The sequence below is a fragment of the Malurus melanocephalus genome, unplaced genomic scaffold, assembly GCF_030028575.1.
Source record: "Malurus melanocephalus ecotype Western Australia unplaced genomic scaffold, MMel_1.1 scaffold_162, whole genome shotgun sequence".
NCBI classification, from domain to species: domain Eukaryota; kingdom Metazoa; phylum Chordata; class Aves; order Passeriformes; family Maluridae; genus Malurus; species Malurus melanocephalus.
This window is the reverse complement of record NW_026623394.1, coordinates 371,638-399,124: the sequence shown is the minus strand read 5'-3', so window position 1 is coordinate 399,124 and position 27,487 is coordinate 371,638. Positions and strand designations below refer to the sequence as shown.

The window sequence follows — 27,487 nt, the reverse complement described above, 5'->3', positions numbered from 1 at the left end:
AGAAAATGTTGTACACTTTCAAACATAAATAATTGAATGTTATTGTGATGGAAAAYACCGGGCTGACAATGGGCAGGGACAAAAATGTTCCTTTTAGGGTGTTGGTTCTGGGGTTGGATTTCTATTTGTTCAACTGGGTGCAGCTTCCCTTGCTGCCCTGCTTGGTTATCAGGGAGTTTTGACAGGCTGGGAAATAACTCTCAGGTCCAAGTTAAAGTGGGATGTGGGGAATCTGAGCTCTTTGGTGATGCACTGGAGCAAGGATCAGAGGGAGATCCRGGGATGTCTTTCATGGCCTCCTCTGCCAGGCAAAGGAAGGAAGAGGCCTAAACTGACATTTTACATTAAAAAGTCAAGGCTAACTTTCAGCCTTTGTCCTCAAAGCTCTCTGGCTTCTGTAGTGGGAGAGTAGAGCCCCTGGGCCTGCTCCCAGCTGTGRCTCCAGAGCTTCTCCTTCAAACAGGTCCAGGTTTCCAACCATCTTGTTCCCCCTTTCATTTCACTTCCAGTTTTTATTTAATCTGACTTCTCCAGTCTCCTGAGACAAACTGATTAATTCTTTTCCCCTTCGTAGTCCCCTGAGYCCCTGTTCAATCTTTCCTGCCTCAGTGAGATCTTAATAAATGCTGCCTGTGGCTGGAAGTGGGATTGGGTCTTGGCACTGTAATTAATTCTTTACTTCCTYCATGGCTTCAATATGCTATTTACAGCTGTCAGCCCCTGCAGGAGCAGAGGTTTYCAGACTGCCTCCAACTTTTGCCTCTGATTAATGTGTTATATCCACCTTGCTTTCTCCTTKCTCTTTTGCATTTCTTGCTTTGCCCTGTATCCAGTTTAGTGTTGWCACAGGAAAACACTGATGGACTTCTAGACAGAATGCAGTTTTGGAGACAATYGCCAGGCTTTTCTGTTTGCTTATGCTCTGTCATTTGAAAGCCTCCTAGCTCAGGCTGTCTGCTTGTGACAGACATCCAGACCCCTTGCAGCAGCATGACCATGCTCTGACTGTAATCTCCCTAATTGCTTTCTGTAGCCTCCAGTAGCAGCTTGGAGGATTTTAACTCCAGCACTGTCAGCCCAGGGAGTGCTTTGGAGGCATTGAATAGGAGGAAATGTGGAAGCAGCTTGGATGGAGGTGGGTGAGACAGAAATGACCTGGAGGACCAGAAAGTCTGAATAAGGAAAGGGTTTGTGGCTGTTGGCAGATGAGCACAGGGGAGCACAGTGAATGCTTGAAGCCTGCAAATACTACAGAATTATGTAGGCTGATGGCACAAAATATAAATAGGACTGGATTGAAATTAATCTGGGGATGATTGGGCTGAGTGGGGGAGCTGCTCCTTGCTGGCTGTGAGAGCCTCCTCCAGCAGGGAAGGAAGCCCCAGTGCTGGCCCTGTTTTGTATTGAGGGAAGTGCCTCTGCCTCGGACCTGCTCAGGSTTTCAGCAGTGAACTGGAAAGCTGCATTCAATATGCCAGTGAGGAAGCGAATGCAAATTTCCTCCTTCTCTCTCTTTTGGGTGAGATTTATGCCACCTCCACATGCACAGCCTCCTGGCAGCAATAAATCACAGAGGGGGAGGGAATGCTGCAAGGAAACGGATACCTTGCAGTTTCTGTGTGCAGGGCAGGGAGATGGGATGTGTGGGGATCAGCAGCTGCTTCCAGGCATCACAAACCTGGTGCAGCACACACTCCCACTCCTTCCCAGTACTACACTGGAGACTGATTACCAGAAACTGGAGATTTACTTTTCCATCATCACCCTTCCCTGAYTGCTGTACCAGTTCTGTGTGTGCCCAGTCTGGGGAGGAGCCATCAGYCTCATCTTGGCAGAGGGCTCTGTTAGAGATGGGACCTCCCCCTGCTCTGTGCCGAAGTTCTCTCCAGCATCTGTTGGATCCCCCAGGATCCCAGGACTGGAATGCACTGCAGATCTACAGCTAAGGGTGTACCCCCAGTSCCCATACCCATTAAAATACACCTGGTGTGTTAAAAATTAAAATTGACCTGGTGTCTGGATTCAACCCAGGAAGAGCAGAAGAGCCACAGAAGCAAAACAAGCAAATGTGYCCTAAGAGTATCTCTCATTTGGGGGCTGGGGAGTCTCCAGCAGCCCCCTGTCCTTGGGCACTGTCAGTGCTGTTGTCAGCTATCTTCACCTCTGCCCTCCAGAAAAGGCAGGACAAGGCCACAGACAGGCACTGCAGGAGAGCTCTCTGCACTTGTACCAGCCCTGCAGGGCAGCAGCTCAGTGCTCTGCCCCATCGTGCAACTCCTGGCAAAAGTGGCCGGCTGAGCTGAGAAACCTCCCTGTCTTCCCCAGCAGCCTCAGCCACCTCCTGGCCTTACCTTGCAGCCCCTGCTCCTGGGGCTGTGGCTGGGCAGCTCTCAGGACTGGAGACACAGGAGATGCTGAGTCCACTTCACTCTGGCCACAAGCAGCGAGGACAGGAAGGCACAAGAGGAACAAGTTCCCTGCATCGTGCCAAGCACRACACTCTCCACTCCCCAGCACCCCYGCAGCTCAGCAGGGCTCAGCCAGGGGAATGAGATCTGCTCCAGGGGATCTGGGTCCAACCTCTGGGAAAAGCATTTGGCTGCTGCCTGGAAGCACCTGACCGTGGTTTAATCCCCTTTCAGTGCAGAGCTCTGATGRGCCCCACACAGAACTAGGACAGCTAAAAATACTCGGTGCGCAAAGGAAGTAGTAATTTGGGCAGGATTGAACCGGGCTGATTGATCTCAAATCAAAARGTTCAAGAGGTGCAAAACGTGGTCTCATCAGGTCAAGCATCAGAAAAGGAGCAAAGATGTGACCCARTCACAGAACTCAACAAAAGCAGCAAAATGTGAAGATTTTGCTMAACTTCACAGCAACAGCAGCAGAACCTGTCCCAGCAGTGCAGGGAGGTGCCTGCTGATTCCCCACCATATGCTGATTTTACCTTTACTGTCAGTCTAAATTCTGCCAATTATTAAATTATCCAACTTGCAGCAGGAACGCAGTTAGATGTGATCCAAATGGTGTCACTACAATTATGGTAATTATCTGAAAACAAGCCAATTACTTCCCTCCTCCTCGTGCCAGTTGGTACCAAGATAGCAGCTGTTCGAGGCAAATTTGTTATCACGTTACTGTACATTTGTTAAAGGTTGAGGTTATAGATTCTAGCCTTTTAAATATTAAAGATGCTATAAAGTCATGGAGTGTATAACATATTAGGATTTTTTTTAAATGTCGGGAAGGGAGAAATTTCTTTTATATGCCAAGAGAACCAGTGGGAAAGTGATTTACTCGTGGTGGCTGACTGGAAATGTGTACTTTGCAATCAGTGTACAACCAAGCTATAAATTAACCTCTGTCAGTTTGTTACCTCTACCCATGTAAAATGAACTAAATGCAGAAGTTTTCTGAGGATCTTTTACATTTTACATCTTTCTTCAGTTTTGACATTTGGGATGCTCAACACGTCCAGAGGCATTGTACAGGATAGGCCCCTCCACTGGATGCACTTTCAGCAGTTTGCTCAGTTTGTTTCTCTCATTTAACCATGTGAGAATCAGCACCACTCCCTYATGGAGAGCGAAGGCAAAGAGAGTTGGGCCAACGTTGGGCAGAGACATGGCAAACACTTCACCCCTGTGAAAAACCTTCTGAAAAGTCATGTTATCAAGGCATCTTTTACTTTTGAACCTCTTCATATTAAGGACAGCTTTGCTTGAATTGCTGAAGGTGTCAACACAAAGCCCACCACTTGCAGCTCCTGCAGAGGTGCAGATGAAGCGCTCTCAGAGCACASACCACTGTGACCCCTTGTTTTTCACAGACTTTCCTTGTGGAAACCAGAGTCTTTCATCTCGTGTTAGCCACCATATCCTCACTTGGATTGACCTTAAGTTTTTTTCCATGTGATGTTTTSAAATCTTTGGCTTTGATGTGGGTAAAATACTTCTTTCAATAAATGTCAAGAGCAGATTAGAGAAAATTAAATGGCAGAAAGAAGAGATTCTGCCTTTTGGCTGCAACTGCATTTTCTTGACAACTGAATGAATCGCCTATGAAAAATGTGAATTTCCCTCTCTGTGCTCAAGGTACATGCCAGTGGGATCAGTTTATATCCATGAGCACAACACACACCCTCATGCATCTGTAATTCCCTGCAGCTTGTGTGATTGAGCCAAGGCACAGGGCAGAGCTCAGTCCCTGGGAGCAGGTTAGTGGCATTAGCCTGCTGCTTTGCTTGAAATAATTAGCCATGCTCACAGATGACCTTCTCAGCAGGCCCTAAAGGCTGACAGATTTGGGTTAGATTGGAGCAGCAGAGGGAAGCACACTGCAGAGTGCTCCTCCTGGAGAAATCCTGCTGCTCGCTCCCCCACCGGTCCCAGGAACCAGAGCTGGACATCACAGCACCCACACGCCTGCAGCGAGGGGTTTCTCCCTCTCACAGACAATGGATGCAGCCTCTGGGCTCCACCACTTCCCTGGGYRTCCCTGGTACCTTCCACTATTCTTAACTGATGCCATCTGCTCTCCTTTTCCTTTCCCAGAAAGTTCCTGTGGCTGTCAGAGCGATGTGCCAGGACTCTCTCCTTTCTGCATTTGGAGCTGTATCCAGTCCCTACTCTCTTGGCAGCACATGAAATAACACCTCACACAGGACAGGGTRGGTTTTCTCTTCCCTCCTCATCACCATTTGATTCTTCCTTAGCATCATTTAAGATTTACTTTATGCTTTTGCTTCACGTTGTTATTTTCATGTTTATTACCTGTTAAAACTGCCCGGTTCCGATTATCCCCAGTTAATCAGCAAAACRTTCAGCCAACAAGGATTACATTTGATAGTGTTTGCAAAAAAAAAAATTAAAAAAATAATCCAGGCAGCCCTGTGCCCAGTTGTAGTATTAGATGAGAACGAGTGTGTAAACAGGTTTCTGCTTATCAGTCCTGCTGCTATCTGCTGCACACAAACTGCTCAGCCCCACAAAATCCAATTTCCARGAGGTTAGAGGAGGGAACTGCTTGCAGAAACACAGCAATAGAAATCTCCAAAGCCACAGCCCTCATTACACTGACACTGAAGAAAGAAATGATGCTTGACGACTCCTGGCACTCAAAGTCGACATTTACTTCTGTGGCTTTGATTGGAATCGGCCCAGCTTTGCCGTGGAATTGTTTCCTCCTGTTTTTCCCTGCTTGTGTGGTGGGTGGGAGGAAGCAGCTGAGCAGGCAGTGGACATGGGGGGTCTGCAGTGCACTGCAGTCGTGYAGCACAACCATCACCTTCTGTTTCCCCCAAAAAACATGGAAACACAGTGGGCAGGAGAGACAGGGACACAGCTGCTGCCTCCTGTGGGGTGCCTGTACAGGGAGAGGGTGAGATGTTGTGTTCAAGGTACAATGCTCTGAGCTTTTCCCCAGATCTGGATGTGGACAGATGCTACAGCTCAGTCCTGGAGGAGCTGAGCCTTCCACGTGGCCTCTRGCACAGGGGAGGCAGGAACACAGCRCTGGYAATGCCATGGGCTGGACACTCTGACCTGGCTGYTGTAGGTGACAGCAGGGTGACAGCAGGGATGTGAAATGTGAAAGGAAAACGTCCCTCAGTCCCTGTCACAGGCAGGAGCTCTTTGTTTATTCCCAGATAGAGCAATCAGGAGCAGCCAGCCCACCTCCCCTCCCGACACCTCCTGTAAAGGGCTGCTGCCCAGAAGTTCACTGCTTCGCTAAAACTGCAAACTGTGAGCTGATTAGATATTCATAGATACTCTTTCTTGATTAGCTCACCATTAATATTTCAATGTCAGAACTGGATGCATACTGCCTCCCTGCTCTCTTCCTTCYTGCTTAATTAATTTTGACCATCTCCAACAACAGCCTCCGACAGATAGCAGAAATTGAAGTGGGCTGCTCTGCGACTTTGCTTGCTGTAAACAGCTATTTGCAATTCCTTTTCATACATCACCCACCCGTGACAAAGAGATCACGGTAGCAGAAAATGAGTCTCCCTCATAAGGACTTCAGAGCTCCGAGAGAACATTTGCTTATTCAATAAAAATAATCAAATAGACAATGCAGTAAGCACAGCTCRGCAAACAGATTGGTGTCTCACCTAGTAATCAGCTGGCTGTTATGCCATTAAATAAAAAGAAAGGATGAGAATTGTTAATTTATCTGTAAAAAGAAAGGGCCTTTGATGTAGGGTAGCTCATAAAAGCTGTGGTGTGGCCCAGCAGTGAGGAGATGTGATAATCACTGCAGCCRCAGCAGTGGTAGGAGCAGCACTTCATAAAATGCAGGTTGCGTGGCTGCCTGATGCCCAGCACACCATCCATGGCTGRTAATAGGACGTGCTGCTAATAGTCTGTTTGATTTTATTGATGTGCTCAAGATATAGGGGGGCAGGAGGAGCAGTGAGGCAGAAATGATACAGCTGTGTTTGTTCCACCACAGCCCAGGGGACTGCCTGCCTTCGTCYGTCCTCCTCCTGGGCCTGGAGGGATGGGGAGCTTTCCTGTGTGACACAATAGCAGTTGTCACCTTCCAGATCCACGGGGTGCTGGCATGACACACTGGGACTGCTGACAAGGTGTACCTACCTGGGCCAAAGCAGCACTGGATTTATAGAAACAAAATTTTTGTATTTCTGTGCTGCCAGCAGAGSTGCAAAACCAGCTCTCTGCTGCCAGACATGCTGCACATCTCCATCCATTGCTGCAAACCATTCTGCCTCAGCCTCCAGCCCCTCCTTTCCAGGGAATACACCACGATGGGGACCCAGGGCAAGCAGGAAGGCAGGAGCAGCAGGTTGCAGCCTTGCTCAGCTCCATGCCCTCCGTGCCATAACTCAGGCTGTTTAACGCCTGGCCAGAGCTCGCCATCTGCTTCCAGTCTTCTAGGAATAACCACTGAGTAATTCAATCAAAAAGGAGAAGATCCTTGTTTCCCTGAATCGTAAGTCACTCCTCAAGTAATTATAATTTTATACCCCTATCAGGAGCAACAGGGGCTGTTCATTTTATGGGTTTTAGCAGCCAGAGCTGTGCTTCTGCCAAGGTTACGGCTGGGAGGAGAACCCAATTTAATATTTTCTCAGCCATCCAAGGCTTATCCATGATTTTAGCTTTTTGGTTAGGCAAGTGAATAAAGCCCTGAAGGACCAAGGCCTTCGTTCAGGAGTGCTCTCGCTGTAGAACATTGAAAATGCATTGCCTTGGACCAGAAGAGCTGACCAAACCAGCAGCATGAAGCTGATTCCTGCTGGTGTAAACATGCCAGGCCTGCCCTTCCAGGGTTTCTGCAGCACAGCAGTAACTGCCTAAGAGGGACAAAAATCCTGCTTATCCCTCCCTGCAGCTGGAGGACACATGGGGCTGCATCCCTCACAGGCTGCCTTAGAGAGGTCAGATGAGATTAGTCCAGGTGAAAAGCCTACCTGCTTGCTCCATCCAAAGTGCCTGGGATGCAACTCATAGAGCTCAAAAACTCCAAGAGTCTTTAAAAATAACCAAAAAGGGGCCTTTTCTCCTGTCTATTAGGCTCTTTGGAGTATTTTTTCCACTTAGACACTTCCCCTATCATGCAGTTTGTGCCCTCTCCCTTAGCACCACTGTCCATTCTGGGGTTAATGCTCCACCTGCTCTTTCACTGCCCCAGATGTTCAGTCTTTTAAACAGATTTATTCCCTTGACTTTGAAAAGGGCTTCACCGTGTTTCCATCTGTGTTTACAYTTGGTACAGGGTAAATTTCTCCTCCAAGCAGATCTGTTCCTTACCAGCAAAGGAATCCGGCTCAGCACAGCCTCAGACAGGAAGGCAGAGCAAAACATTTCCGCAGCACAGCTCGCCTGGGAGCTGTGCTACGTGCCCACAGGAGGACAGAGACCTCTGCCAGACTCCCTGCATTGTCAGGCTGTGCAAAAAGGAAGTGGATCTGGCCCAGAGCCACTGCTCCTGTGTCTGTTCCCAGGGCTGGCTCCCCAGCTCACCCAGCACCACCTCCCAGTTATCCAGGACACTGAAGCCAAATCAGAACAAGCAAAGCAGGACTGAAAGGCCCCGTGTCCCACCAAAGGGCCTGACCCAGGCAGTCAGGACCCTTACAGTCAGCTGAGGCTGTAGGTGTTGGAAAGACCCTTTGGTCAGATCTTCACTGCTCCTTTCTCAGGGAAATCCTCTCTCTTTGCATCCCTGCTCTGAAAGCCAGACTGGCTGGTGCACGGACACAGCTTTTAACTGCCTGGGCAATCTGAGACACAAAGGGCAGCGAGCAGAGGCCACCCAGATTCAGCACTGCTCACCAAGGCTGGGCCACAAGGCCGTGCAATGACTTCCAAGGTGGAGCTACAGATAGCATGAGCTTCATCTAATCTCAGAAAAAATAGATTTTGAGGCATGGGGAGGCTCACTGCTTCACCCTAAATCTGATATCAACCTTTAGGGTTTGGGGCAGCATGTTGGTGCTGGCAGAGAGGTGATTGAGCTGATAGCTTCTCTACACACTGCCCTGCTCTGTGTCCTGACAAGTCCTTGTCCCCATGTCCCTTTTAAATTACAGCCAGGTTCCAACCAGCCCAGCCAACGTTTATGTCACTCCCAAGGCCAGACACTGCTCTGTGCTGCTGATACTGGAATTAGCAACAGGCCAAAAACTTCCAGCATTGACAGAGAGAGGGCTGGGCACTGGGGCTGATCAAAGCTCCCTAAATTCATCCATGAGGAGACCGAACTGCAAACTGCTCCTGACAGTCCCAAGCTCCCTGTCAGCATCAGAGAGGACAGGGAGGCTTTTTCTCAGCGTTACACCCTGCGCTCMGTCCAGATGGATGAGTCAATAAAGATGATGTGGTGTCTACACAATTGCTTCAGGATGCATGAAATTCAGCTATGAGCTCCSTCCCCACAGCAAGGGAGGACATTCAGGTGGCCCTGGAGGGGGTTGTCTCCTTCTTCCCAGCAACAGCCAACAAACACGAGCCAAGCAAGGAGGGGAAAAGGGAGAAGTCCAACTGTTTGTGAAAAGAAATATCAGCTGAACACGTAATTACATAGCAAGGAGATAAGAGGACGTGATCCTTCTCAGCATTGTGGGCTTGCAACAAGCAGGCTGGGCAGCCACTAATGACAGCTGTTGAATGATAAATGCTCTCAAGCTTTGCAGGATCTGGTTTATTACGCAACCTGAACTTGCAAGGGAAGGGGGATCTTCTCCTGCAGTGGTTCTCTACTGCAAYAACCAACAAGCTCAATTAAACTTCATGAAAGACAAGCCATTATCAAGGAGGAGCCTGCTTGGAAGGATATGGTTTGAGGAGGCTTCTGAGTTCCACCCTTGAAAATATTAGAATCCAAGTCAATGTCCTGTGCTGTAAAAGGAGGAACAAATGCCTGTAAACTGAAGGGAGAGTCACAGGCAGAGGGAATCAAATGAAGTATGGATTTTCCCATCTGAAACACGTGGCTCTGGCACAGTGCTGGCTCCTTGGGACTTGTATTTCCTCGAGGGCAGCAGCGCTGGAGTCCCAGTGGCACTTGTTATTTGTAGTTTCCATTTATTACAAAGCACTGTTATTATTTACAGAATATACTTTCTTTTTATGGACTGCTGCTGCATCCAAGTGCAATAACTGGTCTAAGCTCAAATCCCTGGGAGAACTGTTGAAAGAGAAGCAATTCAGCCACATATTAATATGACAAGGATTTCCTCAGGTTTAAGGGAACAAAAAATATGTTTTGTACAAGTGAAATAGTTCTTTCTTGCARTGTAAAGCTGCTCTTTTCTGATGATAGCAATGAAAGAATATTGCTTCTGTCACTGATGCCACTGGAAATGCATTGCCCCTCTCCAAGAAACCAATGAAAGGACATGGCTGGTTTATTCTCTAAATGAGGCTACTGAGAAATACTCTGCTCCTGGCATTAACCCAGGCACGCTGCTGCTGCTGAGACCTGGCCTGAAGGGAGGGCAAAGGCACCAAGTCAGCAGGTTTGTGCCAAAAAGCAGAACTGACCTGGAGAGGATCAAAGCACCATTTGAGAAGAGAACAGAGGAAAGAAAACTGTCCAAATGTCAGATGGAAATGAATCTCTGGCTGGGGTGGAGCTGGGCTCAGCTGCTGTGCAGCACAGCCAGGATCTGGCCCTGACTCCTTCAGCAGCTCTGCACCTTGTTTGAATTGAGCTGAAGCCCTGGGGAGGGCTGATCTGCACTTAACCTGGGGCAGGGAGCCTGGCCCTGGGGAGAGCTGCCAGCCCCTCTCCCTTTCACTGCTGTGTTTAATGGCCTGGCTCTCCCATGAAGATTTTAGGTTTTGGAAGCAAAATCATGAAATTGTTCTCAAACCAAGATGATCTGTCACTCAAATGTATGCACTGGAGTGAGCACAGAGAAATTACTGTTTCAGCAGAAGTACAAATTTCCTGAAAGGCTGAAGTTGATGTTTGTGGTTCCACTTTCTTGCCTGTCAGATCTGCAGATCTGACAAGTTCATTTTCCTTCCCTACAACATCCTCCCAGGCGACACCTCCCAGTTGGGAGGGAGATGGAAAAAAAAGCCAATTGTTGGTTCTAACATAGGAGTTCATCAAATTCTTAAGCACACGGAGACTGATGGAGTAACAACACCTGGGCTYGGTGCCCAGCATCTCCACAGGGTTCAGAGCAGTCCCTGCTCCAGGACATCCCAGCCCAAAGCCCAGGATTGTTGTGGCTTTGACTGAGATGAATTCTGGAGGAAATGAGCAAAAAATGCAGCAGAAGAGAACTTGCATCAGTGCAAGGGAATAAAATGAGAGCACAGCATAAGTCAGGCATGAGCAATACTGGTGCTGGAGTGAGCACTTCTCTGGCTGGGCTGTGACCGAGCCCCTCTCCAGCTCCCTGGCAGAATGATCCTACCCTCAGATATTTATTAGTTGTGTCAGGAATTAGTGAGAGTTCACTGACTGAATAATAACGTGCCAAAGGCAGTTTTTGGACTTTGTTAATGTAATTAAAGAAAGCAGGGGGRAAAAAAAGCCTTGCACCAGGAGAGGATCCAGGGCAAGGATAGGATGTGAACTGCAGAGGGGAGAGGGTGAGGATGGCACTGAGGATCTGAGCAGAGAGGAGGATTGTGCAGTTTCTCCCAGCTGTGAGGGATGCACTGCTCTTTCAAGAGAAAGACAAACGAGCTGCCCTTGCAATTCAGGAGCTGGACACATCTCCAGGGTCACGCTTTATGCTGCTGTGTTCTGCTTTCATGCCCAAGCAYCTTGCAGGAAGACCGGACTTATTTTTGGAGCTTCTCTTGCTTAGCCAAATCTTGCAGTTTTGAGGGACCTTTCCTAAATGGTCAGAAACAGCTTCAACATTTTCTTAATACTGCTCTGATGATTGAACACACCCAGCAATGCCATTGCGTGAGGACTGAGAATGTTTTTCAAGAATCTACTGCCACAAGAAGAGGGACCGCGTGGGCTCTGCGATAAAAGCCAGGATGCTATTTTTAAACAGCAGCAGCGGGGGGAAGCTTTGGGTGATTTTAAATCAAATCCATGCCTGGACAACAGGGCGCTGCTTCCCCCCTGCCTCCACTGCCAAGTTCCTCTTCCCAATCCCAAGGATGTCTTCTGACAAACAAAACCCTCGGCGTCAACAGGATGGGGCTCCGGGGCTGCCGCAGCCACAAAAGCGCCCATCAGGAAACCGGCGGTGGCTCTGCCCCCACCCCGGGCTGTGTGGGAGGGGGTGGGAAAGGCTGCACGGTCTGGGAACGGCTCCGACCCTCCTCTCCTTGGTCATTCCTGAACATTTTTAGTGTCGGTTGCTGTGCTGGTGGCCCCTGTGACATCCTCGAACATTGCTCTCCAGCATCCCCAACAGCTGCCGGTGCCACCAGTGCATTGGAAAGGGACACTTGGCAGAATGCCTTCTTCATGCCATTATTCCAATCAGGATTTCTTGGTGAGGGGCAGGACAGGAGGGATCCAAGATCTCWCAGGCAACTGCGTGGGTGTGATGGCTGCAGGGAAGGGAAGAGTTTCTGTGGCTTATTGGCAGGTCAGCAATTAGCAGGCAGCCATGACCCCTCTATTGCTGCTCCATGGACACACCAGCAAAGGTGAGAGCAGCCAGGCAGCTCCATCCTGGTGCTGTTTTTATCTAAGTTACTAATTACACATTACCCATGTGTCAGCAGGCTGATCGATAGGAGTCTGAGGGATCAATACGGATGTGGATGACGCTGCTGTTTGCCATTCAGAGCCTGCACAAGCTGTGAGAAACAGGGCACCATCGATCCCAAAGGTGGGCTGGGATGGACAGTGAGGGGGGAGGACCARACACTGCYTTGCTAAAGAACACGGTGACAYGGTGACACTGGGACAGCTCCTGCCCAGGGACGTGCCTGTGCTGCCCCCAAGGCTGGGGCAAACCTCCCACCCATCCTGTAGCTCTCCCTTGGAAATGGCACAAGCCATTGTTACCTAGGTTGTTTTTCCGTCCACGGGAATTGATGCATTTAAAAGGTTCACACTGATCTTTGTTCTTGCTGGATGATCAGTGTCTGAAGAATGGGCTACTTCAAAAATCACAAGGYCTGCTGCATTTTGCTGAGCTGCTGAACTGGCCAAAAGCTGAGGCCATCTCTTTAATGCCATCATGCTGCTGCCAGTAAGGATCTTGGCTGCAGATTGCAATCAAATTTTCCAGGAAGAAGCTCTTGGGACTACCATGAAACCTGGGATTACAGTGTGGCTAAATGAGGGAATTGCATAACTGGAGGTTTCTGCCTGTCTTGCTGGAGTCTTGTGACTGTTCTGATTCTGTCGTGGCAATGCTGGGAAGTTGCTCTTTGAAACCAAAAGAACTTTGGAAAGGCACAGGCAGGTCAGGATGGTTTGCCCTCAGCACTGGGTTTGCCTTGAGCTGTGAGTTGATGGTGGTAGGATTGGACAGAGAGCAGTGTGGAGTGAAAGCAAAGCTCTCCCCAAAGGCTTCCTGTGCTCAGCTGTGCCCTCACCGAGGTGCAAAGCTCTGCAGCCTCCTCCTGTCAGGCCCTTTCCCAACATTTGGCACCAGGGAAAGGAGCAGCAGCCATGGGGAGGTGGGATCAGCCACCCCTCACCAGCAAAGCAAGAACCCTTTGCCTGAACAGCACACGGGGAAAAGCTTCCCAAAAGCAACACAGTCCTGGTTTTACTGAGGCTTATAGGGCAGCAAAAAGAGCTATGGAGGGAGGCTGCTCATCCTGCCAGTGAGAACGTGTTCCCAAGCAGCAGATGGAACCAGCTTCAGTGCTGGACCGTGGTCACCAGCAACTTAATCCTACAGCACACCCATAATCCTTCCCTTTAGTCCCACAAGCCCCCAAAGCAGAAATCTTTCCAGATTTGCTGTTTGATGGGGTTTACTCAGCTTCAATCTCAGGTTGCAATCTCAGTTTTCACCATGGAAAGGCCGTTCCCACGGGACTGGAGGTGCTCCTGGACCACAGAGCAGACACAGTCCATGCTAGAAACCTGTCAGAGGCTGCTCTGGCTCACAGCACCTCCAGGTTCAGGCAACTCGTGTGTGGCAGTGACACTGCTGGGGACTGTGTGGGCTGTGACAGCTCAGAGCAGAGCCTTGGGGCTCCCCGGGGCATCACCCACAGGTCCCGTGGGTAAAGCCAGTGCCTSACACACTGTGATGGCCCCGTGYTCCTTCCAGCAGCTTCAGCAYTGCCAGTCACTCAAAAACTGCTCTGAGAGCTTCACAGAGATGAACTGTGATGTCCACAGGCCCCTGGCAAGCTCCAGAAAGGCTGCACAGGCACAATCAATCTCTGAGAACAATCCCTGAGAACCATCCCTGTCCTTCCCTTACAGCCCCATGCAGCAGGAGACTTTTCTTCCTGGAATTAACTCCTATTTTTAAAAYCCCAGCAAAGAGGCTTTTGCTGAAGGACAATTGGCAGGATTTCAGCTGTGCCCCCATTTGCCCTCCCTGTCCCTGGGGTCAGGACCCCTCTCCAGCAGAAGCAGTGGGCTGCAGCTGAGGATTGGGGCATCCCAAAGATAAGTGGGTCAGCTTGGCTGCCTCAGTCCCTTTGGAGGTGCTGCCATGCAGATTTGGGAGGAAAGATCCCCCAGAAATGTAATTTCAGTGAGCTGACACCATGAACAGGGAGTGAGCCCCATCTCTAATCTCACAAGGGCAGCTTTGACTCTGCAGGGTGTGAGAGCTGACAAATGTTCTTTCATCCTTCCCCCTCTCCCTGTTGCTCATTTACTCTTTCATTAGGRATCATCCTCTTGCCATTTGTGTGGGGATGTTGCTTTGTTGGGTTTTTTTTCCAAGGAGTGGATGCCAGGCATCAGGACTGGTGTTCAGCGGATGGTGGCAATTAGCCCAGCCCTGAACCCTGATGGCCTGTCTGCATCTGCAATTAATGCTCTGCTCTGCCTGTGAGTGGGTTTTATCTTCCTTCCTTCTGGGGCTGGAAAAGGCACAACTTGGATCTCTAAAATTACAGCAGCAAAGTGTTAAAGCTGCAGATGAGCCTGATTGCTGTGGGGCTGCTCTCAGGATTGATCCTRTTTGGTTCAGGAATCAAACCTTGGCCTCTGCACCTGCATTTATGTGGGTACAGCTCAGGGCATTGTTCTGAGACCTTTCTGGCTCTGCTGGTGCGTCTGCTCATGCACTTTGGCCTGTTTCATACTCCTGGCTGAATGCACCTGGCTCTTTATTAGGATATTGGATTGCCTGATTCCATATTTTATGGTATTAAGCTTATTTACTCATGCCTTTGGTGCTCTAAAAAAATACCTCATGTTGGCTTTRTGAAATGGGAGTAAAATTTGGATTTCAGTGGGAAAATGTCTGGGCAGGCAGAGGAAAGGTGACTACRGGGTCTGCTGTGCTTCAGGGAAACCTGGGGTTTGGGAAAAACTAAACCCCACTGTTCTGCCAGCATCTCGAGGGGTGCCCTTGGCAGAGCTGCCCCACACCCTCCATCAAAAAGCTGCTCTACCAAATCCCCCGGGCTTGCTCTGCTTTCCTCCCCTCCCATATGAATTCATCTATCCTAAAATCCCTGTTTTTCTCTGAGATTATGTGATTTTTGGGGAGGAGTTTCTCTCCCTGTCACCTCGCTGCAGCTGATTTCTATTGAAAAGCTTCCTCCTAGGGAGGGAGGGGGAACAGGGAGAGAAATTATGGAGGGGCAGCATTTCTGAATCCAAATACATTAAACCATTTAATTCTGTTGACTCAGGGCTGCCTGGCTCTGAGTGGGAATTAATCCACAGTGCACAAAATTAAAAAGCACAAGACAAAATGCTTAGCAGGCAATGCCAGGGTTTAAAGCAACCCATTAGCTTGCTCAAACGTCTCCAGTAAATTTTCATTTGTCAATAAYGCTTAGAGCCTACAGTTTATTTACAGCCTGTTCAATATTACCAGAACCCCTTGCAGTGCCTCATTTGTATTTATCTGCCACAGTCAGTTTCCTTTCCAGGGACTCTTCCTARTCCTTTGCTTTGTATCTGCTCCAGACACAGCAGGGATGTGCCACCCCCAGGCAAAGGTAATGTGGGGTTACCCTTTCCTACCCCAATTATTTCCCCTGCAAGGGCACCCTGAGCCAGCTCCCAGCAACCCATCCCTGCTGCCATGGGGCTCCTCCAGCCTCTGTCCCTCACCCAGGGGACCCTTGGGCCACCAGCCAGCGTGGAGGGGTGATGGGACACTGGGAGAAGGGGACAGGAACAAGCAGCTACCTCTGTAGAGCCACAGCCCGGCTGAGCTGGAGCACTCATGGGTGAAAGGCTCCTCCATCTGTCCCAAATCGGATCCCATGGGATGAGCCCTGGTGAGGAGAGCATGTAACAGGATTTCCCCCCAAAGCAGCTTGGATGCTGCCAGGCAGATAACAGAGCCTGGCTGKCCCTGAGAATTTCTCCAAGGAAAGGAGTTTATTCTCGGGCACAGACACGAACGGGCAGTTTAATCTGCTGTCTTGGCTCAGGTCCAKTTGGGGTGGTTTGGTTTAGCACTGAGACATGGCTCCCTGCTGTGGTGACCCCTCTCCAGTAGGGATTGTCCCTTCCCAGCTTCCTGCCCTCTCCCTCTGCACTGGCACTCCCCCRAGGCAGGAATACAGACAGTTACAGTGGAATTTTATGGATGCAGCATCATGAGGGCTGGGGAGTCTGGGGGAGATACAGGACAGGCTGGGCAACCTGCCTCAGAGAGAGGAATTCCTCCAGAGGCTGAACCACAAAGATGGAGCTGGACACTCCACAGGGAGCATCTACTGGACCTCAGGAGGTGCAGCAGCACTAACCACAGACCCCTGTCCCACACAATATCCTGAGCTGGGGGCAGTGAGTGAGTCCTGCAGCCCAGGCTCTGCCACAGACCCATGTATCTGCTTGGGGGTGATGTTCAGTAGATTTCAGATGAATGCAGGAGGCAATCACTAAACTGAAGGCCACTTGTGAAAGTTTGCAAGTTCCCCACGCTGCTGATCTCCAAGACACCACGAAAGGTGTCTAATCACAGGAAAACAGATTTCCACCCATCTTTCCACCCCACAGAGCAAAGCCCCCMTCACTTGCCTGCTGCTGTCTGCATGTAGCCAGCCAGGGTGCAGACTCGGCGCTCGCAGGCTCCGCCGGGCAGCAGGACAGCGACGATGGCCAGCAGGGAGCTGAGGGCCAGCAGGGCACAGCCGCCYGCACACAGCACAGCGCTGGTCTGGAACAACACAGGGGCTGTCAGAGAGCTCYCCCAGCACCCCACCTCCCCACAAACCCCCCTCTGGATGTGTGGAATGCAGCCCTCCCACCTCTTCCCTTCCACCTTTTCCCTTCCACCTTCTAACGCTTCCATTCACGAAGTCTCGAGCCCGGTTCACCCATCCCCTGCTCCCAGGGGTTACAGCACCRGGGCTGCAGTGATAATAGCAGGTGTATTACATGCAAGAATACACTTGTCACCAAGACAAGTGCCATTAGATGGCTGTGGTGCGTGTCAGTGCCTCTGCTGAGAGCTGAAATGGATCTCATGGCAGCACCTGCCTCAGCAGGGATGGCAGTGAGGAGGAATTTGGGGATCCCCCTGCTGCTCTCATTGCATCTCTGCTGACGTGGCAACTGCTCCCACCCTCAGCAGCCTAAAAAATGGGAAAAGCACTAATTCATGGCAAACCCCTTGGGTACAGATGCCCAATCACTGCACTGTTGCTGTTTCTGTCCCCATTGCAGGTGACAATTTGTGCTGATGGGATGGCACCGTCAGCAAGGTGTCCCCCAACAGGGACACGGAGTGAGGGGGCACTGAGGGACCTTCCCCCTCCAGCACCCAGCTCTTGAGAGAGCTCAAGCAGCGTGAGGACACCTCAGTGCCAGCACTGCRGCAACTCCTGTCATTTCACAGCGAATTCCAGGGAACTGCTGGCTCTGGTGAGTCACCCTGCAGGAACATCCACCTCAGCTCCCTAAAGCAGCACAGCTCCAAGGCAGTGCTCACTCCTATCTTCCTCACGAGCTTCACTTTTACAACCTGACCCTGAGGAGATCAGTCCCACTTCACCCTTGTCCTGCTGAGATATTCTAGTTAGCAATGCACAATTTTCTTTTTTAATTTTTCCTCCTATATTTGAGCTTTTGGGCAGCCATGGTTATCACAGAAACAATCCCCAATACCGTTCACCTCTCCTCACCAAAGAGGTTTGTGTTCACCTCTCGTCCCCAAAGAGGTTTCCATTCACTTCTCCTCACCAAAGAGGTTTCCATTCACTTCTCCTCACCAAAGAGGTTACAAATCAGGAATAAATAATCTGCTACATGTGAATTATTCTGCAGGAACTACAAGCAGGCTGGAATTGGATTTACCCTGTCATGGCTGTGGGGCTCCAAACAGCTAAAACCGCCTCCCATTAGTGGTGCTGCCCCACAGGTCTGGCACTGCCCCACATCTACCCCTGTTATTTGCTGCTGAGCTGGTCTTTAGCAGCTGAAATGGCTGGTGCTGGGTGACACAGCCACTGCCTGCAGGGTCCTGCCCAGCAGCTGCTAAAAAAGGGACACACTGGGAGGGACAGGCCAGGGGAGTGTGGGCACCACCTGACACCCCRGTGTGAGCAATTCCCCTGGGGCTGTGCAGTGATTAGAAATCAGCATCTTATTTATAGCCTATTTATGCACTAAGCAATGCAAATGCTGTCCCAGCAATAAATTAATTCCTGACATGCAATGCAAAAGGAAGAGCAGTGCAAACAGCTACCCAGAGAAATGGAGAGGCTGTTCCAGCAGGGATATCTGCCCCTCTCCAGAGCTTTCCAAGCCACTGAGACCTGAACAGACAAGTGCTGCTTCGGGGCTGAAGATATGAGGTTGGGGCACCCCGAGCAGGGAGCAGCCCCCCTACCCTGTCCCTACACCAAGAGGGTTTGGGATGGGATGGGTGACCCCATTGCCTGGGGCCCTGTAGGGAAAGCAGTCCCAGTCCTGCTCCCCCACTGCTCCCAGGGCAGCAGCATGAACAGGAAATCTGGATTCCTAACAAAAAAAAGGATTACTCTGCCTGGCATCTGCATTTCACCTTCCGCCCGGCAAAACCATCCTCCTTTGCGAGGACCATTAATTATTTAGAGCAATGAATTTTTCAGCAGAAAGGGGTCTTGTGAAGCAGGCTGGTTCCTCTCTTGTGTGAAGCATATTATTTTTAATGATCTAGGTTCTCCTTAATTGTGATAGCTCAAATCCCCTAAAAACTCACAGTTCCTGCTGAAAACAAGTGATGAGCTGCTCAGACTGCTAATCCCCACGGAGAGCTGTGAAGGACTTTTTCAGGACAAAGGGACAGGAAAAAGGTACAAACAGGATGGGTGCAGGTGAGTGTTAMACCGACAGGARAGTTGGTCTGGTTTGGGAGCTGCCRTCAGGGTTTGGCAAYAAGACTGAGGGGTCTCRGGGCTGGCAGCACCCTGATGTGCACAGGGGTGGCCATAAAAACACCAAATCCAACCAGGCCTTGGCAAAGGGAACAAAGGTCTTGTTGTGAATAAAAGGGAGAATATTAATGGGGCCAATAGATGTCAGTGGTGAGGTCTGGTACAAGGGATGGCAGGGGCACAGCTGCCCCAAAAGAGGTGACAGYAGAAAAGGGCACATCTCTGCTCTTTTTCTGGCTGCCACATTCTGCTGGRGCACCACGGCCAGAGCTGCCTGAGCACGAGGTGTGTGTTGACATTACCTGCCAAAACACTGCATATGCTCTTGGAAACCAGAAACTTTGTTTTTGTCATAACCTTTCCTCAGCTGGGAATTATCCCAAATGCTCCCACCCTGTAGTGCAGTTGCTCCTGCAGATCAAAAAGCTGCTTTCAAAGAGAAATAACAAGGTTTAAGTTTGAAGAAATCCATGGAGCAAAGRTATCAAAGAATAGCAGCTCAAATCTCTCCTTCCCACTGTGCAGAGCCTCCCTCTCTCCTCCCCGTTTGTGCCTGTTGCATCTCGAGCAGAAAGGAGAGGATGCAGGAAACAGATGCAAAGGCTGAAACCCAAAAATAGACGGGGTGGGAAGGAATAGCAGCGATTCAGGAGGCTGCCTGTGAGAACCCAGCTCAGGCAGGGCAGGAARAAGCCCATTGATCCCAAAAAGAGCAAATCCTGCCAGGGAAAAGCCGGGGTGCCCCATCAGTGCCAGGGAGATCCCCCSAGGGAGCCCAGCAGCCCTGGGCTGTGAGCAACCCTGTCACACTGCAAAAAGACATAAAACCCTGTCAGATTTTCTGCTCCCACTCCCAGGGAGATTAATTGTTTATCCCCAAACAAATTAATCGTCCCCTGGTGGGACTGTAAATATGCCTTTATGTAGCGTAATAAATTCCGATTAACAACAATCCCCTGCCCGTTATTTTAGTGTTTTACAGGTCTGACACATGCCATGGCTGGGCCATTCACTGAGCAATAAATCTGCTGAAGATGCYGTTTCATTCACTAAAAAAATCAAAATTAAAATGTCACATAATGGCCATCCTGGGAAGAATTCCTTAATATCCCTAATGAAAAGTTTAAAAAAGTGAACTCGTCTTTGAAAGCAGGMAGGGGGAAGGGAAAATAAACTGTCCAGTGCAATGTTAAATGCTGAGAAACAGCAAACCTGGTGTTTGGTTCAGCAGAGATAAACCCAGCTGGCAAAGCTCCTGCCATCTCTATGAACTGGGTCATGATGCACATTAGTTTATTAATGCAATTTATTGATTGGCACTTGACCACCCCCAACAGCTGCCATCCTGGATGGGCTCTGTGGTACCCAGAGCAGTCTGCTGGGGTGGTCCAGCCCTGCTCAGATGCTTAAGCATCTTTGGAAATGGGGGCAGAAAGTAAATGCCCAAAATAACTGGGAAATAAAGCCACAGGCTCAGTGAGAAAAAAAACAAAAAGTGAAGGTCACGGTGTGTCTGGCTTTTTGGGGGTGTCTGTTGAGACAGAAAATGTCTGAGAAACCCCAAATGAGCTGGCGAAAAACTGTAAAGTCAGCTATAAGAGAAGAGGGAGCAAAATTAATCCAATCATTATAATTTTTACATGCAGCCMTTTCCTATCAGAGCTCTGTGCGATCAAATATTCATTTTGGGAATATTTTGGGGGTTAAACCGAATAGTGCTGTAACTGCAGAGGCAAAAACTGAACGGACTGAACTCAGCGGAATTTTAACCTCGTTAAAAAAACAAATCAGTGCTGGACAGAGGTGCTGAGCGGGGCCCTGAACTTTGGGATTTGCAGGAATGTTGCCAAGGGCCCGGGAGGCCGATGGAGGCGTGGGCAGGTGCCTTCTCTGCCTTCTCCTTMGGCAGAGGCGCCGGGGATCCCGGTAAAAACCAGGAATCTCCACCTGGGAACACGAGAGAGGCGCTGCGTGCGCGGGGTGGGTGGATCGAGCCTCGCAGCTTGTTCGTATTTCCCCCACACACGGCACAGAAACAAACATCCGCCATCTGCTCGGCACCGCCGCGACGGCCGGGAGAGGATCCGATCGCACACAGCCTCGCCTTCCCCTCCCCGCCAATTACCGCCCTTTGGGCGCCATCCCAGAGCTTTCTCCTGCCTGTTTGATCCATCCATTCCCCCTCCATCCCGCTGCTCCCATGCAGATTGCGTCGCCTGGCCGGGGTTATCCCATCCCCGAGCCAGGCACGGAGCTCCTGGTGATGCTCCAGGGGTGTCTGATGTCCCAATGCCCTCAGCCAGGCTGTTTTGGGGATAAAGAGAAACCACTGAGGCTCCAGCTCTCATTTCTTCCCCTTCAAATGCAGGATTTGGTGGATGGGGACCTGTCCACACCACAACATGTACAGGGGGTTCCTCTCTCCAGCTCAGATTTGGCTGCTTTTGCACAAAATTCAGCACCACCACCACTAAAACAAAGCTCAGCCAGTCCTGAGCTTCCAGGCAACTTTCCCACTAATCAGCATATTCAACAAAATACCAGAGGGGTTAATGCCCAAACTAATTCAAGGAATGGGGGGAAAAGGCATTTTTTTTAATTAGAGAGAAAATAAGAGACAGTTAATACGTCTGATGAGTTATGGCTGTGTCTCTTTCGGTGCCATCGCATCTGGGGATGCTGGAAAGCAGTTCCTAATGGCACAGCTTTATCTAAGAGGATGATGGATAGTAGTGAAAGAGAGAAAAAAGGGAAAAAGTAAGACATTAGCACATCAATGGTGTGCCTGTGACCTCCATCAAGGGATTCGAACCAACTTAATGAAATTTTAATTAGGCAGCAAGCGGTGCACTGTGCTGGGTAGCCGATCAGCCCTTCTTCCCCTCGCTCTGTTATTATCCTTCCTGGGATAAGCGCTGGCAGCCAAGCCGGGCTCATCGCCCTGGCCAGGGAATGCCCCGAGGGTCACACGGCGCTCCCATCTGGCTTTTCCTCACAAAGCCAGGAGGAGCCCCGGAGGAGTGGGATTTGCAGCCTCGGGAGGATGGAGGGAATGTCCCGCTGTCACAATGTCCCTGCCGTGTCCCTGCCAGCCCGTGCCAGGCTCTGCTCAGAGCCCTGCGCGGGGAAATGCAGCGCTCACCCCACAATGTCTCTGGTGCACCCAGAGGATGCCCTTCCCAAGGCGCAGGGTTTAGGATTTGCTCTTTGTGGAGCGGGGTGTGAGCAGTGACCCCGTGTGACCTGACCATCCCTGCCAGGAGTGGCCAGAGCTGAGCTGAGCCCCGGCTGCTGCCCAGCCCTGACCCTGCAGCCCCGGGGCTGACACCACCTCTTTGTCTAMGCAAAGCAGCTTCCATCTCCTTTTGAGAGCAGTGGATAGAACTAATCCTGAGAGCAGCCTGGCTGCATTTTCAATCAACTTGACCTCCCGTGGCCCACCCTTAAGCTGGTCCTGTCTCAGTGMCCCTTTCAGCCCRGSTTAGCASGTCACTGGTCAGTGAGTYCTGGGGATGGTTTGTCACTTGGGCRCTGAAATGTGGGGCCACAGCCCAGGAATTACAGTTCTCCCCAACACCAGGTATTTCCAGTCCTGTTAATGTWGGTCAAAAAACTCTGGGTGGCTGATGGAAGCAGATAAAGTCTGCTGCTTCGGGGAAATGTGCATGAGAGCGGTGATGTCAAGAATTCCTTACTCTTAGCACTTCCAACTCTCGCCAAGGTTGTGTAAGTGCAATTAAAAATCAAATGGACTGGCAGACAGAGTCTGGTCTCTTGGGAAGTTCTTAGGATGAGGAGCTAAAAGTTGATTTGCTGATAATCCCAAGTTAATGTGCTGGTCTGATAGGCGGCTCTGGAGGTGGAGCAGCACACGCACGAGTCCCTGCTTGGGTCACCCTGCAAGCTGGGGGCTCCCAAATCCCCATCYCTCCCTTGTTCCAGAGCCTGTGCTACAAGAGGAGTGACAAATTTTCCACAGACTGACAGATTTCTCCCCGTCTCCACGAGCACCCTTGTGCTTTTTCACTGGGATCGGGGCTGCTGAGTAACTGCTCTGCAAACCTGGCCACAGTGGGCAGACCCCAAATGACATCAGGGACCCAGGGCGGAACTGAAGCAGTGAAAAACCAGCAATGAAGATTTCTGGAACCCTTCAGCATTTCCTAATTAAAGAGTAAGCAGCTTTACTGTACATTTTCACTAAGCTTTGCTGAATCTTTTTGAGTCCTGCTTTAAAACCCAGGAAAGACCCACTCAAGGAGCTGCTGGGGCTGTGCAAATCCTCCCCCCTGTCCTGWGCAGATTATTTTGGGCTCTGCTCCAGCATGGCATCACTGGCTACATAGGCAAATGGTCCATGTGGTTTTAACCTGAATATCATGGGCTGATCAGCTCCTTTGTTATTTTAGATTACATGCTTGGCAAAGCCTGAAAATAATTGGAGACTATCTGGAAAAATAAAAATAGAAATTTGAAATGTGGCAGCAGTAGCTTCCGAAGTGCAGCACTGAGACAGRAACCCATGAGCCAAATGCTCCCACTGAAAGAGAAAATAAATTAGCTGAGGATGAAGCACTATTTTGCACGTACACAGTGATCTGGCACCAGGAAAAAGAAAAGAAAAAGTCGTGAGATGAAATGAAACAGCTCAGAGCTTGAAAGTTCATCTGCTTCTTCCAGGTGGCCTCCCAAAAGCAATCCCCTCTCCCCATGGCATCTGCATCCCTTGGGATTGCCTTTCCACTCCTCACAGCTCCAAGTCCTCCCACAACAGATCCTCCTTTCCATTAATTGTCAGTGTAAGGGCCTCACTCACAAATTGGCTGGGCACTATCACCATCACCATCCTTGCTCCTCTCTGGCTCCAGCCAGATCCTCTCCAGTTTCCAGCAGCTCCTGCAAGGTCTCAGCCCGTCCACAACATCTGCAGCCATCAGGGATGTTTTATGATATTCCAGCCCATCAAATAACCATCATGATGTTAAGCACAGTGCAAAGCCTCAGCAGCACCGACAGGGTTAAATTAAAGGTACCCATGATATTAGAGAGCTGCAAAGTAATTATGAAAGGAAGCAGAAAAAAGCCAGCAACTCTAAGCAGACATGAAGGCCCTCTTAAGAGAAGAAAGGCATGTTAATTAACCTCCAGACATGATTCAAAGCATCATTTGTAGCATGATTAACATAATCCCCAAGTGCACACACAACTGGCATTAACGATCATTTGCAGGACTGAACGCTCCCCCACCCCTTCAACAAATCSGCACAGCAGAGCAGGGAAAGCCTGGAACAGCACTGAGCCTGCACGGTTTGCAGGAAACAAAAAGAACCATGTTCTTCAGGGATGGACACCCTGGCTGCTCCCACCCCGGTGCACTGCAGGTGGGCATCGGCCCCAGATGTGCCCTCAGCATCCCCCAGGTGTGCTCTCAGCATTGTCCCCAGGTGTGCTCTCAGCATCCCCCCCAGATGTGCTCTCAGCATCCCCCAGATGTGCCCTCAGCATCCCCCAGGTGTGCTCTCAGCATCCCCAGATGTGCCCTCAGCATCCCCCAGGTGTTCTCTCAGCATCCCCCCAGGTGTGCTCTCAGTATCCCCCAGATGTGCTCTCAGCATCCCCCAGATGTGCTCTCAGCATCCCCAGGGATGCCCTCAGCACCCCAGATCTGCTCTCACCATCCCCACGTGTGCTCTCAGCATCCCCCCCAGATGTGCTCTCAGCATCCCCCCAGATAAGCTCTCATCATCCCTCAGATGTGTTCTCAGCATCCCCCACCAGATGTGCCCTCAGCACCTCAGGTGTGCTCTCAGCATCCCTCCCAGATGTGCTCTCATCATCCCCCCAGATGTGCTCTCAGCATCCCTCCCAGATGTGTTCAGTATCCTCCAGATGTGCCCTCAGCATCCCCCAGATGAGCTCTCAGCATCATCCCCTAGATGTGCCCTCAGCATCCCCAGATGTGCTCTCAGTATCCCCAAATGTGCTCTCAGCATCCCCAGGTATGCTCTCAGCATCCCCCAGATGTGCTCTCAGCACCCCAGATGTGTCCCCAGTTTCACTCTAGAAGAGCTTCTGAGCCCCCCATCACTTTATCTCCCTTTGCCCTGGGCAGCCCCGGGTCCCCCCTGCTGCAGCAAACTCCACTTCAGCAAACCCTGGATGCTCTTTCCAGGAGCTCCCAGATCCCCATCCACGCTTGGCTTTCATTTAAAGAAAGAGCTGCCCAGCAGAGAGCTGGAAAGATTGGAAATGAAATCACATCTCTGAAAGCAAAGGAAAAAAAGCCACAATTTCCCCATCTTTCCAAAGAGGACAGAAATCTGCTTGAACTCGTGGRCAGGGTTCCCAGCGCTCGGCTCCCCCCGTGCTGAGCACCGAGGCGTGCGGGATCGGAGGCTGCTCATGCAAGAAAGCCAAAGCTGTCGCCTGCCTCAGCAAAGCTGTCAGGACTATTTTATTATGTTCCAGCCCATCAAATAACCATCACAACAGGTATTCTCCCTCTCATCATGGCAGGAAGTGAGGAAGGGAGCACTCGCCTCTGAAAGCATCTGCACTGTTTGTTGTTCATTAATTATTTGGGTGGTGTTAATAAGAGTGACATGGACATRGCACCAGAATGCCCTGTAAATTCCCCTCAGTACCGTGATAATTCATCTCTTCCTCAGCCCAAGCTCAGAAACTCGGAGACTTTGTGCTCCATTCTGTTCTGGATCTCAGTGTTCTCAGAGGCTGAAGCTTGTTCAAATGAGTCACTGCTGAGCTTCGTTCTTATCTTTGAAGTTTGTTATTACTTGGAAGTGTTTATCTGCATCACATTTGCAAAAACATCTGAACAAAGGCCAGCCCATGGAAACAAGAGCATTTTTGCACCTTTTTATATAAATAGGAAGGAGTTTATACAGCTGGTTCTTTTCTTTGCAATTCACAATATTTGTCTTTAATGCCAATTTTAAGGACCGTGGTGGGATTTAAGCAATCACACGCAGACCTGGTGTCCTGGGAGAGATAACAGCGCAGCTCCATGGCGGGCTGAGAAATCCGAGCGCTGACACCCTTTGTGCCGGGCACATCCATGACCTCCCGGGGATGCAGCCCCGGGTTTGGGGATTCTGCCACACAGGGACCTGGAGCAAGTCCAAGCTCATGTGTTCCAAGCAGTGGCGGGGAAATCACGCTCACAGCCTCGGGGTAAGAAGCAAAGAATGAAGGGAGGAGAGGGAGAAAGGGCAGGGGCAAGCGGGCGGTGGGATGCCGGGCTTTGTGCGGTCCCTGCACACACCCAGCGTGACGGGCGGCTCTTTGTCACCCTGGGGCATCACAGCAAGCCCAAGCCCCATGGGGCAAGCGGGGTGGTCTGGGCCTCCCTCCTTCCCAAAACCTGGCAAGGACATCACCCCGGGTGGCCACGCAGGGGGACAACCACAGCCCCCCTCAGCCCCTGCATCCAGGCTCGATTGCTGGAGCCACGCGTCCCAGGGGCAGCAGCTTCAGCCACCTCCCTGTTCCTTCCTGCACAGCAAACTCAGCCGGCAAGTGACGCTCCATGTCCCGCTGGGAAGCACAAAAACCTCTCCAGCTTCTCCCTGACTCCCTCCCGACCACCCCGCAGGAGCGTGCCCGGGCACGGGGGAGGGGTTTGGGGCGCTGGCAGGGCAGGGTGGCCGGGTCAGCCCCGCGGCGCTGCCGGGGCCACGGCCGGAACCTGCACCGCGGCCAGCCCGGGCTGCACTGACCGCCACGCGGGCACGGGGGGTCCATGCAGCACCCCAAGAACAGCCGAGAGTCCCAAAGACAGATGTGACCCCACAGGAAGCGCGGAATACGCACGGGGTGCTGGGGAGATGCTCGGGGCAGGGCGTGTGGGATACAGAGGGTGAAAGGGATGCTGGAGAGAGCTCGGGGAGATGCAGAGGATGCTCGAGGGCAGCATGGGGGATGCCTGGGATGCTCARCGCAGGACAGGGATGCTGGAGCAGGTCTGGAGGACAGGACAGGGGATCTGCGGTGATGACAGGGGGATCTCAGGGACGTGAGGARGACAGAGAGATACTGGAGAGGCTGGGGCAGGTCCGGGGGGATGCCAGGAGGTGACGGGGTGATGCCGGAGAGCCCAAAGCAGGCGGAGGGGGGATGCAGAGGAGGCAACGGGGGATGCAGGAGAAGTGATGGGGATTCCGGGGAGCTCGAAGCAGGCGTGGGAGATGCTGGGGAGCTGATGAGRGATGCCGGGGAGTCCAGGGAAGGGCAGGCGGGATGTCGGGAGCGTGACAAGGGATGCCGGGGAGCCCGGGAGAGGCGCTGGGGGTGCCGCGGCGGGGAGGCGCTCACCTGCCAGGAACCGGAGGGGATGTCTCCGAAGCCGCCGGGGCCGGCGGAGCCGTGGCAGCCGCGGGGCGGCCCGGCGCAGCGCCAGAGCAAGCCGAAGCCGGCGGCGGCGCGGCCGGGCGGCAGCAGCCAGGCCGGCGAGAGGAAGGCGGCGGCGCAGGCGGCCAGGAGGCCGGCGGAGAGCAGCGCCCAGAAGCAGCCGACGCCGCTGCACATGGTGCGCCGGCGGGGCA

The 27,487-nt window shown here is 51.2% G+C and overlaps 1 protein-coding gene across 1 annotated transcript in view; it reads right to left on the bottom strand.

The window, feature by feature from the left end:
- Positions 1-27,487, bottom strand: part of LHFPL7 (LHFPL tetraspan subfamily member 7) — a 61,507-nt gene that overhangs the window by 28,856 nt on the left and 5,164 nt on the right. Inside the window, exons 2-3 of the mRNA XM_057372050.1 lie at positions 27,258-27,487; positions 16,588-16,726 (exon numbers count right to left, since the gene is read on the bottom strand). Of these exons, the coding sequence (XP_057228033.1) occupies positions 16,588-16,726; positions 27,258-27,487 (369 nt within the window). The remainder of the gene's footprint in view (positions 1-16,587; positions 16,727-27,257) is intronic.